The following is a 13885-nucleotide window of genomic DNA, read 5'->3' as shown; positions in this document are numbered from 1 at the left end:
AGGCTCTGGGGGTTCGGCAATTGGAGCCTCTATCGCCTTCTTAAGAAAGACGCGCTGGGTTCGAAAGGACCCACAGCGCTTAGAGATCCATCTCTCTCTGTCTTTCTCTCCAACTTGGGCGGAAACCACCCAAGCCTTTTGTACGGCTAGCAAGCCAATAGCTAGCCGCCACATGTGCCTAAATTAAGACCGGCCAATAATGTGGCTCAAATCTCAATACAAATGGCGGGAAAACTCCTTTGCAGCGTGCATCACTTAATGCAAAAGTCATGCACAATGCAAAGAAGGCTACAGAACGGCGGGAGACACTTTTCTGCACGCGGGTTCTCCATAACAACAGAACACTCCGTCGTGCAAAAGATCTCCAATTCGGCAGGAACATAATTTAGCGGTGCCGAAGCGCACACGATTAAAAAATCCACAACTTTGGGTTGTGACAAGGACATGTTAGGAGTTAGCCGGTTTAGATTCTCCTAGTTGTGTTCCACACTGTGTAATATGAAAAGCTGAAAAAACAGAAAGCAGTAGTCATTATGTTCATGCTAAATGAGTCAGCAAAATCATGATACATAGACCAAGTAGAGTAATCGCAACAAGCAGGATCCCTTCTTCCAGGGCTAGCTACTGCAACTTAGTCCAGACTGTCTAAGTCTGACAAATTGGCTAGTAAGTAGCAAGCTCTGAACAACACAGGATATTCCCCCAAAGTAGCAGATGCATATCTTTTCCCTGGCCCTGTATCTACACCACTGTTTACACAGAAGTTTCCTGCTGGTACTAAAATGGAAACATCAATCCCAAGAAACTACATATCTAGCTCATCTAGATTTCTTACAAAATGATCTATATTTGGCTTAGCAGCTCTCGCCAAGATTTATCACATTTCACTGTAGTTCTATAAACAAGTTTATTCAAGTCGTCAGTGGTTCATTCAGTGATACTGAAGTTCCTTAGCATAACTTGCCTATCTGTACAATCAGATTTATCTGTCTTACCTGGGATCTGCCAGCAATGCTAGAAACAGAAGCTGTCTGTTCAGGCTGTGGATATCCAATTCTGTGCTTCCTTTCCACAAGAGTAACTTACACATCTCTTGGGTTTGCAACAAAAGTGTCCCATATTTTTTGTCTTAAAAAGTAGAGCCATGCTGCACCTTCCCAGAATCCAAGATCATACTTTGTCCTTCAGAATAATTTGGTGGAAAATGTAATCTCTCCTTTCCATGTGCCACAAGAAATTCTTTATTTGATTTTCCTGAAGCCTTGCCATTTGTAAGAGCATGTGTATGCATGCTGTATTGGAGACACATTTTTTTCTTTCACTTTAAATACCTAGACATAGAAACTTTAAATCTCTGACACCAATGAAGATAACCTGGTCCTAGAAGGGATCAAAGTCCATTCAACATATTCTGTGGTAGGATCCTAGACAAAAAGGATGTCAGGCCCCACAAAGGAATTCTGTACAGTTGTCAGGTGGATACCCAATAACATATTTACTAAAACCATATTGGTTTGACTTGTTTTCCTCTGCAGAAACCATTCAACTGAGGCTTCAGCTTTTAAGGTAAACTGTTAGTTTTATTGTTATCCAATCCTCCCTTTCCTGTGTTTCTCCCATAGGCCCCTGTTTCATCTGGTATGACTCCCAGAATCAGGCAGGGTCTGGTTTTAATTGTTTGTGCAGTGCATAATAGCAATGAAGTCCTGAATCTTGATCGGATTTTTATTAGGCTCTGCCATCATCATCATTGTAAAAAGGAAAAATCCTTTGAGTGATGATCTCAAAATAGTTTAGTTATGCTAACTTTCAGGGAAGAAGAAAATCTTTTACTTTCTATCCCACTCTTCCTCCTTCCCCCTTTCACCTCCCCAATAATTTTTGTTTATTGTGCTAGATCCCATATGTTTCTCTTGGGGAAAGGATAAGGTCTAGCATGGAAAAACTTGCTGCTCACCAACATGGATTTGGCTGCTGACAGATGTGGGAGGGAGGGAGATGACACTTCACTGGAAGATGAATTGTCAGTTTGACCCGGCTCCCTGGCATCTGTATAGATCATGAACTTCAGTGAGGCTTTTTTGGCACTTTTTTTTATCTAATAGCTGATTCAATCAACTATTAGATAAAAATGCCAAAAAAGCCCTGCTGAAGTGCATAAGCTACACAGACACTGGGCAAGTTGGGTCAAACTGACGCGATTTCTCTTCTGGGCATGTGTTGCACTCAGCACAGGGGTGCACCAAGCTCAAAGTAAAGCACTGTTTTGTTTTGTTCTTTTTCCCACATCTGTAAGCACCCTCAGTTACCAGCTGTAAATGGCATCAAGTCTACATGACCTATAGCCAATCTTCAGGATTTTCTAGGAACTGTATATATTTAACCTGAACAAGGTGGTAATACTAAAGAATGTTTGAAACTCTGAGCCTTAATTCTTTATTACTAGATAAATGTATTGAGTGCTTAATTCCCTTTCACCTCATAAAAAAGGTTTGATCTCCCACCAGTATGTGCTGGAGAAGAGGCATGCAGCCTAATGTCACAGGCTGGGAAGGGAATCATTCACTGAAGAGAAATCAAAGTAGCCACTTTTTCATTCTTTGAGGAAGGTGACTTTCTCCACTAATAAGTAAAATTCAGTGCAATAGATCAGTAATGGCTGTTGCTGAACCCTAACTGACCATGGCATTTGTTCACTAAAACAAAATAAAAGCCAAGAAAGTGATATAGCTCTTCTGAAGTTCAAAAAATATATCATTGATTCAGTTTAGGGTATACAGAAGCTATAGAGAGACAGCTGGTGATATTTTTAAATTCTCTAACCTATTTTTGATAGAGGAGTGCTGAAGGCAAAGCAAGCATGCTGCATCAACCTTAGTTCTGGTTCAAAGTAGCTTCACAGAAACAGCCCATACTTGCTTGCTTTTGGAGACATGCAGCTGAAATAATACAGAATATTTTTTGTTAAATTACTCAAGTCTTGCAGGTCTCACCTACAGCACATAGGTGACTAGGTCCACAGGTCCAAACTTGCCAGATTCTGTAGACTCCCTATAGGGCTCCCGAGTTAGAGGTCTGCAATAACTGGAAAAATGGACTTTTTGATTGTGAGAAGAGGGGACACTTTATTTTGTTTTCTATGAGTCTTAGCTCCTGCATTGTTCAGGATTTTTAGTAATTTCTTTGCTCATACTTTGAATTCTCTTTAGCTTTGTGTCCAAGTTGTGACACTTGGTGATCATATTCAGATACTGATTGGTGAGAGGCATAGTAAAAATAATAATTGTAGTAGTTTGGTGCTTTTAACTTTATCCATTTCGTGCAGTTCTGTTCATGACAGTTCTCTGACAAGTTCCTTCTCTGAATTCCTCCTGTTCTTGGGAATATGAATGTCCTTCACATTCAAGCTCAATATGTATACATAGAAATGCACATTGAAGCCATGTTTATGTCCTCTTCATTCCCCCCACCCCCAGGCATAAAAAGGGGCATAGTTACTATTGCCTCTGTTTTCTTTCCATAAATATTGCAGGAAAGATCATGGGTTTTTGGAACACGAATATAATGGTTGATTTCTCTGCAACTTTCAGTTCTTTTTAGGACATTTAGGTGTTTAGTAATTTCTAAGGTAATTTCTATATGGTTGTGGGTTTTGTTTGTTTGGGGGGGGTGCTTGTTTTTGTTTTTGTTTTTTTTATTTTACATCTTTATACTCCCTTACTCCTTGAATTGATGTGTTTCATTTGATTTTTTTCTGCATTGGTTAAATCTATAATTTAAAAAACAGATCTGAGTAGGGGGTCTAGAGTGTTGCTTTGATGCTTTCTTTGGTGCTTGTGTATCTAGCTGAGTCTGCATCCTCTTTAAGGGCTTTAGGGAACCTTGTTTTATTCCCACATCCTATCTCCTTCTGCTCAATGGAAGGAGACATCTGAATCAATCTCATTTCCATTTGCAGTAAGATTGGCAGTGCATAATGGAGTCCTCATCCAGAAAGGACACCTATCCCTCTTAGGTCTGGTCAGCCTGTGGGTTCTTTGCTATTCTCTAAATTCCCCCAGTTTTGACAATTATTAATTCATAGATCACCTGAAAAGTTATATCATAGGACAGACTTCTTAGCCTTTTCTGGACATTGCATTTTCAACAGCCTGTGCTTCAGGTCCTAGAGGCAGTTTTCCTTTAGGGCATGGACACACACAACACTTAGAGTGGTTTAATGTCGATTAAAACTGAAGCAGACAGACATACGAGCCTGTTAAGCTGGTTTAAATCTGCCTGGAACAGTTCAAAAGGGCACCTGGAAAACTGAGTAGTGTTCTGAACCAGTTCTCTGTGAACCAGTTTAGAGTTACGTATGGACACCAAGTGTTGTGTGACATAGGTCTGGTTGGTCCTCCAGGCATCCACACTGCGTTGCTCCCCTCCCTCTTCCACACACACTGCTGAAACTGGCCACTTTCTATAGGCAGAACTTTACTGTCCTTTTTTCCTTTTGTTGCTTTTTATCAATGAACTCCCTTGTACTGCTTGTTCAATAAAAGCTATCTTTCTGAAAATCAGCTGTCCTCACTCTGTACTTGACTACAGCCCCTCCATCGTGTCCATCCCCCACCCTCCCCAGCCTCTGGGAGCCAAAAAGCATGGAGCCAAGCACTTCACCCCACCTCCCATGCCCCCAAGTTAGATGAGCATGCTGCAGACTTGGTCATTTACAAGTTATACAAGTTTATTGAATTCATATTTAGGAAAGAAGGGAAAGCGCAGAAGTGAAAACACCCCCAGGCACAGGGCATCTATCCCCTGGTACCACCAAAGCATGGGCACAAGCACCCTGCCCCAACTCACCCACTGTGAGGCATACTTGGCTGGGTGCTCATTCACACCTCCTGATGTCAGAGCCACAGCACTTCATGCAGTTGTGAACCAGTCCTCAATTACTGACATTTTGAAACTGTTCAACTGTTGCATGTATCTGTACCCCAAGAGTTCAGATAAGTCTTCCTCCTATTAGGACTCTATTACCCAGTTGACTTCTCTGACATGTTGGATGTCTTAGTATTTTTCCTCACTGAGGCTTTCCTCTGAATATGAGTAGTATGACAGGAAAGAACTTCTTCACAAAGCTTCAGAAGGCTAATTAATCTTAATTACAGACTGTAAGTCTAGTCTTCAAACTCTTGAGGCAGTCTCTGGAGACTTGCTGAATCTTTGGATGCAGAAGTGCTTGCTGGTGATTACTAAGAAATTCCCTGGCTGTCCCATTCAACAAAGGCACCATTGGGCTAGTAAAATATCTGTGGTTGATTCTTACCTCCAGAAGTAATGATCACGTCTCCCAGATACCACCAAAGTGATTTATACCAGAATCCTTTTGTCACCTCAGTAGCTTGTGAAAGATGTGGACATAGGAACCTAGGACTAGAAAGGGCCTCCTGGGCAATCAGGTCCAGTCCCTGCATTCACAGACAGTCATTAACCAGAGGAATCCCCCAAATCACCACTTCAAACCAACACCTACAACTGCAAGGAACAATTCTCAAAAACATTAAGAAACCCCTACAACATGCTATATTCAAAAGCAGGGGAGACAAAGTCCTGTGCTCTGCAGCTACAGTGACGGGGAAGTAGTTGGTTATTATGCTTAGAACATCCTAGGAAAAGAACCATGCCCCATGCTACAGAGGAAAGTAAAACATCCATCATCCCTGCCAGTCTGACTTAGGGGAAAAATCCCTTTATGGCTTCAAATTTGGTAATTGCTATCACCCCAAACACAGGAACAAAACCCTCTAACCAGGAGCGACTGGCTTTCTAAGTACCAGCAGAAGTATTAAAAATAAAACCCAGCCTTAAATTATAGACAGCATCCAAGTGTCTCAGAGGAATGTGGGAGTGGGAAAAACATCAGAGTCTAGTAGCATTCCTATGGGGTAGAAAATTCCTTCCAGTCCCCAACTGACCAGCAGAAACCCTGAGGTGTATGGCATTCCTTAAGCACTTTCATCACCATTAAAGCTACCTTAATACTCCAACCTGGGGACCGTAAACACCGGATTCCACACCACACACACTGAGGGTTGAGCTAGAACTTCTTCCTGTATTATAGCTCTCTCTTAAGGAGGTTCAGGTGCTTTGCCCTGACTTCTTTGCTTGGAAGACCATTCCCAACTTTATTTCTCTTCTTTAGTCTGTTTCCAAGGACAGAGGCTGAGAATATCTAGACTTCTTACATAGAAAATCATATTTCAGGTAATCTGCAAATGCACACACAACTTTCACACTGGGCTAACTAACACACATTGTAAATGTGGAATGAATTGATACCTTGCTGAATGCTGTTCCTGCAGATGTTGTAAAGGAAGCCAGAATTATCATTCTGAATGCTAATAGGTCAGGATGCCATGCACTCAAATATTTCCAAGATGCCTCTGACACAGGAAAATCAGTGGCAACTTCTATGACCATAAAGTCTTTGTAGTTAAACTGTTCTGGTCTTTCTCTTGCTGGCTCAGAGCTAGTTAATCTTAAAGCAGATGAGTTGGTCCAAGTATTGAAGGCTATAAAGGCCACTTAGGGATTCTTAGTCCTTTCAAATCTGCTGTTCTAGAGTTGTCCACCTTTCATTTTGGGACTCAGGAATGTGTCCCACAGTGGTGCAGCAAAACCCTGGTATTTAAAGGCACAAATAGATTATTCTGAAAATGTCTAAAATGATGAATGAATTGCTCTGACATTCACTAGAATTAATTTTAAAACTATAGTAGAAATTGCATGCTCTTACAAAATGCCCCAGAGTGAAATGACAGGTGCTGATGCATTTCTGCCAACTATAGTCAGAAGGAGCTGATGAGTAGTTAGGGTTGGGCCTCCTTGTATGCCCTTGATTGGAGCACAAGGGAACAGACATTTTGGGATTATATTCAAGCAATCATCTCAAACAACCACACTTAGTATGGAAAGTCATAATTCGTTTTCTGATATGCTTCCATTGCTGGGATTCTTGTTGACATTATTAGTAATTCTGCCTGCTTGCTTAAAGAAGCTAATTTATATGCAGGATATGCCATCTTCTAGTTTTTATCATACAGTGTGTACATATAATCAGAGCTTGTGTTCTATGGAATATTAGCATATTTTTTAACCTGTCAGAACTAATGAATATTCTGTGGTAACCACATATTTAAGGAAAGAAATAAAACACCCTGTTGTACTTCTATGCAAAAGTTAAAATCACACCAGTCTCTCTCTCTCTCTCTCTCTCTCTCTCTCTCTCTCAAATAACTGTTGACCTCTTCCTTATGTTTCTCAGAAGATGTCAAGCAATTTAAAGAAACATGAAGTGTCAAAGTTTTGTACGGAGAACTTGCAAAACTTAGACTGTAACTAGGATTGAATTTTTTTTTAATTTGAATTAATCTTGCTACATAAGCCCAACCAGAGACTTAACTATATACTTTCAAAAGAGTTGCAATATTTTAAACATGTGGTAGTTATATGGAATTTATGAGAGGAGCATTAAAAGTTATAATTGGGCAAGGGTGATTAACCAGCGATTTAAATCATCGTTTAAAATCAGTAAGCAAGAAAACTTGATTTAAGTAAGGTTGATTCTAATTGCCTGGTATCATTTGTATTTCTTGCTACCTGGAGAATGTGCATACATAGAGTCATAGAGAAGTAGGGCTGGAAGGAACTCTAGTCCAACCCCCTGCCTGAGGCCGGATTATCCTTATGCAAACAAGTCTGCACACCATCATCTCAACTCTGCTTGGGACTACCATCAACTCTGACACAACATAGACCTAACAACCTAACCTGCCACAGGGAAAGCAGGGGAACCATGACAGCCAGTGTCCTGCTTCTATAAAACATCATCAGTATATGCTCCAGAGATCCCAGGTAGAGGGCCACTCCCTCCACTACAGAAAAAGGCAAAAACCCCACAGTTCATACCAATCTGACCATGGGGTAAAATTCCTTCCTGACCCCAAATATGGTGATTGGTCTGACCCTTAGCAGAGGTGCAAAGACACTCTAGTTAGGAAACTTCAGCTTTGCTCCCAGCAGGAGCATTGGCACACCCCAGTTGAAATCCCCAGACCTGGCTGTAGCCAACACTCAGTGCCTCTTGAAAACACCCTGACACACACAGCGGGCAAAAAAGGAGGGGAGCAATTAGCAAAGCCCAGAAGCATGAGAAATACCCATGGCAGAACATAGGCATAACTACATCTAAATCAGGGGCGGGCAATTATTTTGGGCGGAGGGCCGCTTACCAAGTTTTGGGAAGCCATCGAGGGCCACATGACAGGCAGCCAGGGGCAGATAAAAATTTAGAAAATTAATATTTATAGGGGCCCTGCAGGCCAGATAGAATGGCCTGGCAGGCTGCATTCAGCCCGCAGGTCGCATTTTGCCCACCCCTGGTCTAAATCATCCCTGACCAGTTGCTGTCCAACCTCTTCTTGAACACCTCCAGCGATGGATAGTCCACAACTTCCCTAGGCAGTCTATTCCACTGCCTTAGTATTCTAACTGTGAAGAAGTTTTTCTGGATATGCAATCCAAATGTACTTTGCTGCAGCTTTAAGCCACTGGTCCGCATCCTCCTCTCTGCGGCAAGAGGGAAAAGGTGCTTTCTCTCTTCTTTATGGCAGCCCTTCAAGTATCTGAAGACTGCTATTATATCCTCTCTTAAGCACCTTTTCCACAAGCTGAACATGCCACCATCGTCATGAAGGGCTCTAGAGGTGATCCTGAAAACTACAGACCATTGAGAATCACTTCCATCCCTGGCAAGTTGGTAGAATCTATAATAAAGAATAAAATCAGCAGTCACGTGGACAGATATGATATAATGGGGGGAAATTATCATTGTTTGTGTAAAGATAAATTCTGCCTCACCAATCTGCTGGACTTTTTTGAGGGCATTAACAAGCACATGGACAAGGGGGACCGAGTTGACATTATATTTGGTCTTTCAAAAAGCTTTCAAGAGAATCCCTCAGCAAAGACTTAAAAAAACCCAACTGTTGCCGCATAATTTTGAGGGGAGGTTCTTTCATGTATTGAGAGTTGGCTTTAAGAGTAGGGCTAAATGGTCACTTTTCAAGATGGAGGGATATCAAAAGTGGGGTCCCACAGGGATCTATGCTAAACCCAGTTTTGTTCAGAATTTTCAGCAATGACCTGGAAGTGGGGTACACAGTGAAATCTCTGTTTCTGGATGATATCAAATTATTCCAGATACGCAAATCCTGAGCTGACAGGGAAGGGCTGCAGAAAGATCTCACCAAGCTGAGTGAGTGGGCAAAAAATAGCAAAAGAACTTCATTATCAACAAGTGCAAGGTCATGCACATTGGGAAAATAACCTCAGCTATATGCACACAGTGTTGGATACTGAACTAGCTGTTGCAGTTTAGAAAAGAGACATTGAAGTCATTGGAGAAAGTTCTCTGAAAACATCAATTCAATGTGCAGCGGCAGCCAAAAAAACCCAATAAAATGTTGAGCATCATTAAGAAGGGAATTGAAAACAAAATGGAGAATATCATCATTAGGTGTGTGTGTAATGGGCTCTTTCAATTCAAATTGGGATTCGGTCCGAATTGGGAACAGTGATTCGATTAATTGATTTGGATCACTGTCCCCGAGTTGATTCGTCCGAATCCAAATCTGAAGATTCAATGCTGCTTTGGAGAATCAGCGATTCAGACATAGACACAGCTTTAAATTTTTTTTCTACATACCTTGAGGTACCAGGCATGGCTCGTGATCGCTGCAGTGCTGGAGCGGATGGAGTGTCCCACAGGAGTGCGGGGAGGCCCCCCACATGCTTGATGGCAAACCCCAAAGTGGACTGGCTGTACTTCCAGTCCACTTCCGGGTCCACCAAGGAGTGTACAGGGGGGCCCCTCTGGCTTGGCAATCGGCCGTGGGGGGACCCCGGGTGCCCCCCAGGCCCAGGAGGTACCAGTCACCGAGCTGGGCAGGATGGGGGGCCTGCACGCTCTCCAGTGGACCTGGAAGTAGACCAGAAGTGCTTTTGGTCCACTTTTGGGTCTGCTGCCGAGCACACTGGGGAGCCCCCCATGCTTCTGTGGGACACTCCATACACCCTAGCGTCGCAGCATTCATGAGCTGCGTGGTACCTCAAAATATGTAGAAAAAACATTTAAAGCTGTGCCTATGTCCAAATTGCTGAATCTCTCTGAATCGATTCGGAGGGTTCCAATTCGATTTGGAGAGATTCAAGGGTCCTTTGATTCAATTCGGATTTGGAGATTCAGCCACTGAATCGGGCCAAATTCTCCACCGAATCAAATCGAGGACCAAAGCTTCACACAGCCCTAATTATCATGCCATTATAAAAATCCATGGTGTACCTACATCTTAAATACTGTGTGCAGTTCTGGTCTCTGCATCTTAAAAAGATATGGTAGAATTAGATAAGGTACAGAGAAGGGCAGCCAATACGATCAGAGGTATGGAGTAGTTACCATACCAGAAGAAATTAAAAAGGCTAGGATACTTTTAGTTTGAAAAGGAAAAGGTATAGGGGGTATAGAGGGGGGAATAGGTGTCTATAAAATCTTGAAGGGTGTGAACAAAGTGAACAGGGAACTGTTATTCACCAAGTCCCAGGATACCAAAATTACAGGGCACCAGTGAAATTAACAGGAGACAGGTTTAAAACTAACAAGAGAGCACTTTTTTACACCATGTGTAGCTAAGTTGTAGAATATGATGCCACAGGAGGTGGTAGAAGCAGATGGCATAGCCAGGTTAAAAAAGGGGACTCAATAAATTAATGGTTGATAGACCTATAAATAGCTGTTGAACAGAATGGTTGGTGATGTTTCTTCTGGCATCTCTATGAACAATATGGTAGGTGCCAGAGAGGGTAATGAATATGGGATAGATCACTCTAGATGTATCTGATTCAGTGCAGTCCCACTAAGGAGACAGGATACTGGGCTAGATGAACCCATTGGTCTGGCCCAATCTGACACATCTTATATTCTTCTGTTCTTATGTTTCTTATGTTCATTGTACACCTGAATAAGTACAAATATGGAGAAACATTAAATGTGTATCAACTGCCTTAAGTGTTTAATGCTCTAATTTTTAGCATGTCAGTTTTCAAAACTTCTGGTAGGCTTTTTATATATTTACGCATCATTTTGTGAAATACATTGCCTTACCTGCTATTGAAATGCAGCCACCAGTGCACTGTAAAACCAAGTCATTTCATACCAGCTATACACACAACTATGTTTTTATGAGAAGGAATGAAAAAGTGTATTGTAGGTATTATTTAAACTTCAAAGGGAATTTGTTATGCAAATTATATTTAAACTAAATAATGATATTTGGAACTTAACCAAGGTGCCAGGATTAACATCACTTAAATTGCTGTGGGCTTACTGTTCACTCTGTGGTCTGGATCTCAATTTTAGTTCTCATATCAAATACTGCTTAATAGCACTGTATTCCTGACACCATGCAAGGGAACTGATTAGACCCAAAAGTGCTGCATTACTGATTAGACTCTTCACACTTTGGGTCTTCTTCTTTTCAGCTGCTGAGTTGACTTTTGGCAGTAGTAGCCTTTTCTGTAGGTGCAGAAAGAATTTTTTTCTTTCTTTTAATTTACTCAACAATTTAGTTACTAATCTATTAGTTTAATTTATGAGCTAAACTAAGATCTATCTATTGTGTGCTGCACACCATAATACTCAATATTGCTATTTCATATGAAACTTCCTTGTTACCAAAAGTCTCTGATCTCTTCCTGTACAACTTCAGCATAGTAGAGAAATGCATGTTTCTTTTCAAATTACTGGTAATGCATACTTATACAACTGAAAGTGAGAACAGGAGATGATGTTTTAGCCACACATTCCCCATCAGAGGTAAAGGAGTGTGCATTGTTAAATCTCTGTGAATCAGTTGAAAATCAACAGAATTATTTTTATTTTGGAACCATTGCTTATAAGAATGGTTAACAATACAATGTGTGTAACTATTAGAGCACTCATTCTTCCACAGAGAGCATATCAAGATTTAATGAAAATCTTCATTATTAAATATTGCTCTCCTTTCAGGTATTAGCAATGCAGAAGCCCGCCAACCAGGAAAAGCACCTAACTTCAGTGTAAACTGGACAGTAGGAGACACAGGTCTGGAAGTTATTAATGCTACAACTGGCAAGGATGAAATAGGCCGTGCATCTCGCCTTTGTAAGCAAGCTTTGTACAGTCGCTGGATGCGTATTCATGCAAAGGTATGTATCCAAAATTAGGGTATTTTAGTCCTATGTTCCCATTTTATTTGGTCACATAACCTACCTTTTAATAAAGGGACCTGTCTTGTGCTGTGCTGCTTCATTTGTTGGGACTATTGTAAATTTTAAAAATTCCCACCTTAGATAAATCTTTTTTCCACTGTGATACCTGGTAGGTTAACAATTCGCTATCTAAAATGGACAGGGAAGTGATGTTTGTCTGCTCTTCTTTAATTTGGTGATTTCTAGTCTTAAGGTATGTGAGAGAGTCATCAGATTCAGTTATAGCTTACTGTAAAGTAAAAAATACACCATTGGGTATTTATGGTAATTGTAGTTTATTGAATAAGCTACTTGCTCTCAGTAGATCTCCTGGAATCTTACACAAAAGATAGTAAGATTACAAAGTAAGAGGGCTAAAATTTGTGAAATCATTTTATAAGAGCAACTTACAACATAAAGCCAGGTCTGGGATTCTTACTGTCAGTCTAAAGAGACTTTCCTGTATGAGCAGATGTGGAGTAAAATCCTGGCTCCTTTGAAGCTATCGCTATAGATTTCAGTGGGGCTAGAATTTGACCAAAATTCTTCCCCCTTCTTTTCCCCCTCTCCCCTAGGAAGTGCAAAGTAAAGTAAAAGACCTGCTTTTTAAAGGGTTAGATTTCTTTGTCAGACATGGGTCAATACTGTAGGACAGTGGTCGTCACCCAGGGGTACGCATACCCCTCAGGGTACTTAAAAAGGGCCTAGCAGGTATACAGACCTAATGTTGCTGATTAAATGGTGCGTGTGTGTGCACAGCTGCAGTGCAGCATGCAGGCGGCCAGGAGAGCAGTCGGGTCCAGCTGGTAAGTGCGTTGTGAGGGAAGGGGCCTGTGGGGAGGGGAAGATCAAGGGCTCAGCGGTGGGGAAGAGTGGGGCTAGGGCAGGGGCGGCCCAGCTGAGGCGCGCCACTGGACTGAGTCGTGTGCACCCTGGGAGGGCATGGGGGCCGTGTGCCTCTGGATCTGCACAGGGCAGGGCAGACTCTCGCTGCGGGCTGGGCCTGGGGCTGTGCCAGGCTCTTCCCAGTTGGGGCTTGGCCAGGCTGCACTCTGGGTGGGTGGCAGCAGCGCTGGGAGGAGGCTATGGGAGGGGCTGCAGCCACTCCAGAATTCACTGTTGCCCCCATAACCTCCCCTCCCAGTACCGCCACCGCCTGCCCCTAGCACAGCCCGGTCCAGCCCCCCACTGAGAACAGCCCTGCAGCCTGCCCCACCCCATGCACAGATCCAGGGGCACACACCCTCCATGCGCTCCCAGGGGTGCATGGAGTGGCGGGAGCCACCCACCCTCCCTGCACCAGCCAGAAAAGCCTCTTGCAGTCTCGATCGAGGCCCTCACGGTGAGGGAGGGAGTGGGCCAGGGGCAGGTGGTGCCCAGTCATGGCAAACCGGAGGACGGACCCATGAGCAGCTCGTCCGGGGGCAGGGGGTGGCAGCTCCCGCTACTGTGCACATTCTGGGAGGGTATGGGGCATGTAAGCCCCGGATCTGCAGGGAGGGCTGCCGCTGCGGGCTGAGGCTGGGGCTGTGCTGGGCTCTTCCCGGAGGGG

The 13885-nt window shown here is 42.8% G+C and overlaps 1 protein-coding gene across 4 annotated transcripts in view; it reads left to right on the top strand.

The window, feature by feature from the left end:
* ADARB1 (adenosine deaminase, RNA specific B1) overlaps positions 1–13885 on the top strand; it is a 177475-nt gene that overhangs the window by 158360 nt on the left and 5230 nt on the right. For all 4 annotated transcript variants that reach the window (XM_006022056.3, XM_025202205.1, XM_025202206.1 and 1 more), the window contains one exon: positions 12113–12291. In XM_006022056.3, the coding sequence (XP_006022118.1) occupies positions 12113–12291 (179 nt within the window). The remainder of the gene's footprint in view (positions 1–12112; positions 12292–13885) is intronic.

The sequence above is a fragment of the Alligator sinensis genome, unplaced genomic scaffold (assembly GCF_000455745.1).
Source record: "Alligator sinensis unplaced genomic scaffold, ASM45574v1 scaffold566_1, whole genome shotgun sequence".
Taxonomy (NCBI): Eukaryota; Metazoa; Chordata; order Crocodylia; family Alligatoridae; genus Alligator; species Alligator sinensis.
Note: the sequence above shows the minus strand (reverse complement) of the source record. Positions and strands in the feature narration are given on the sequence as shown.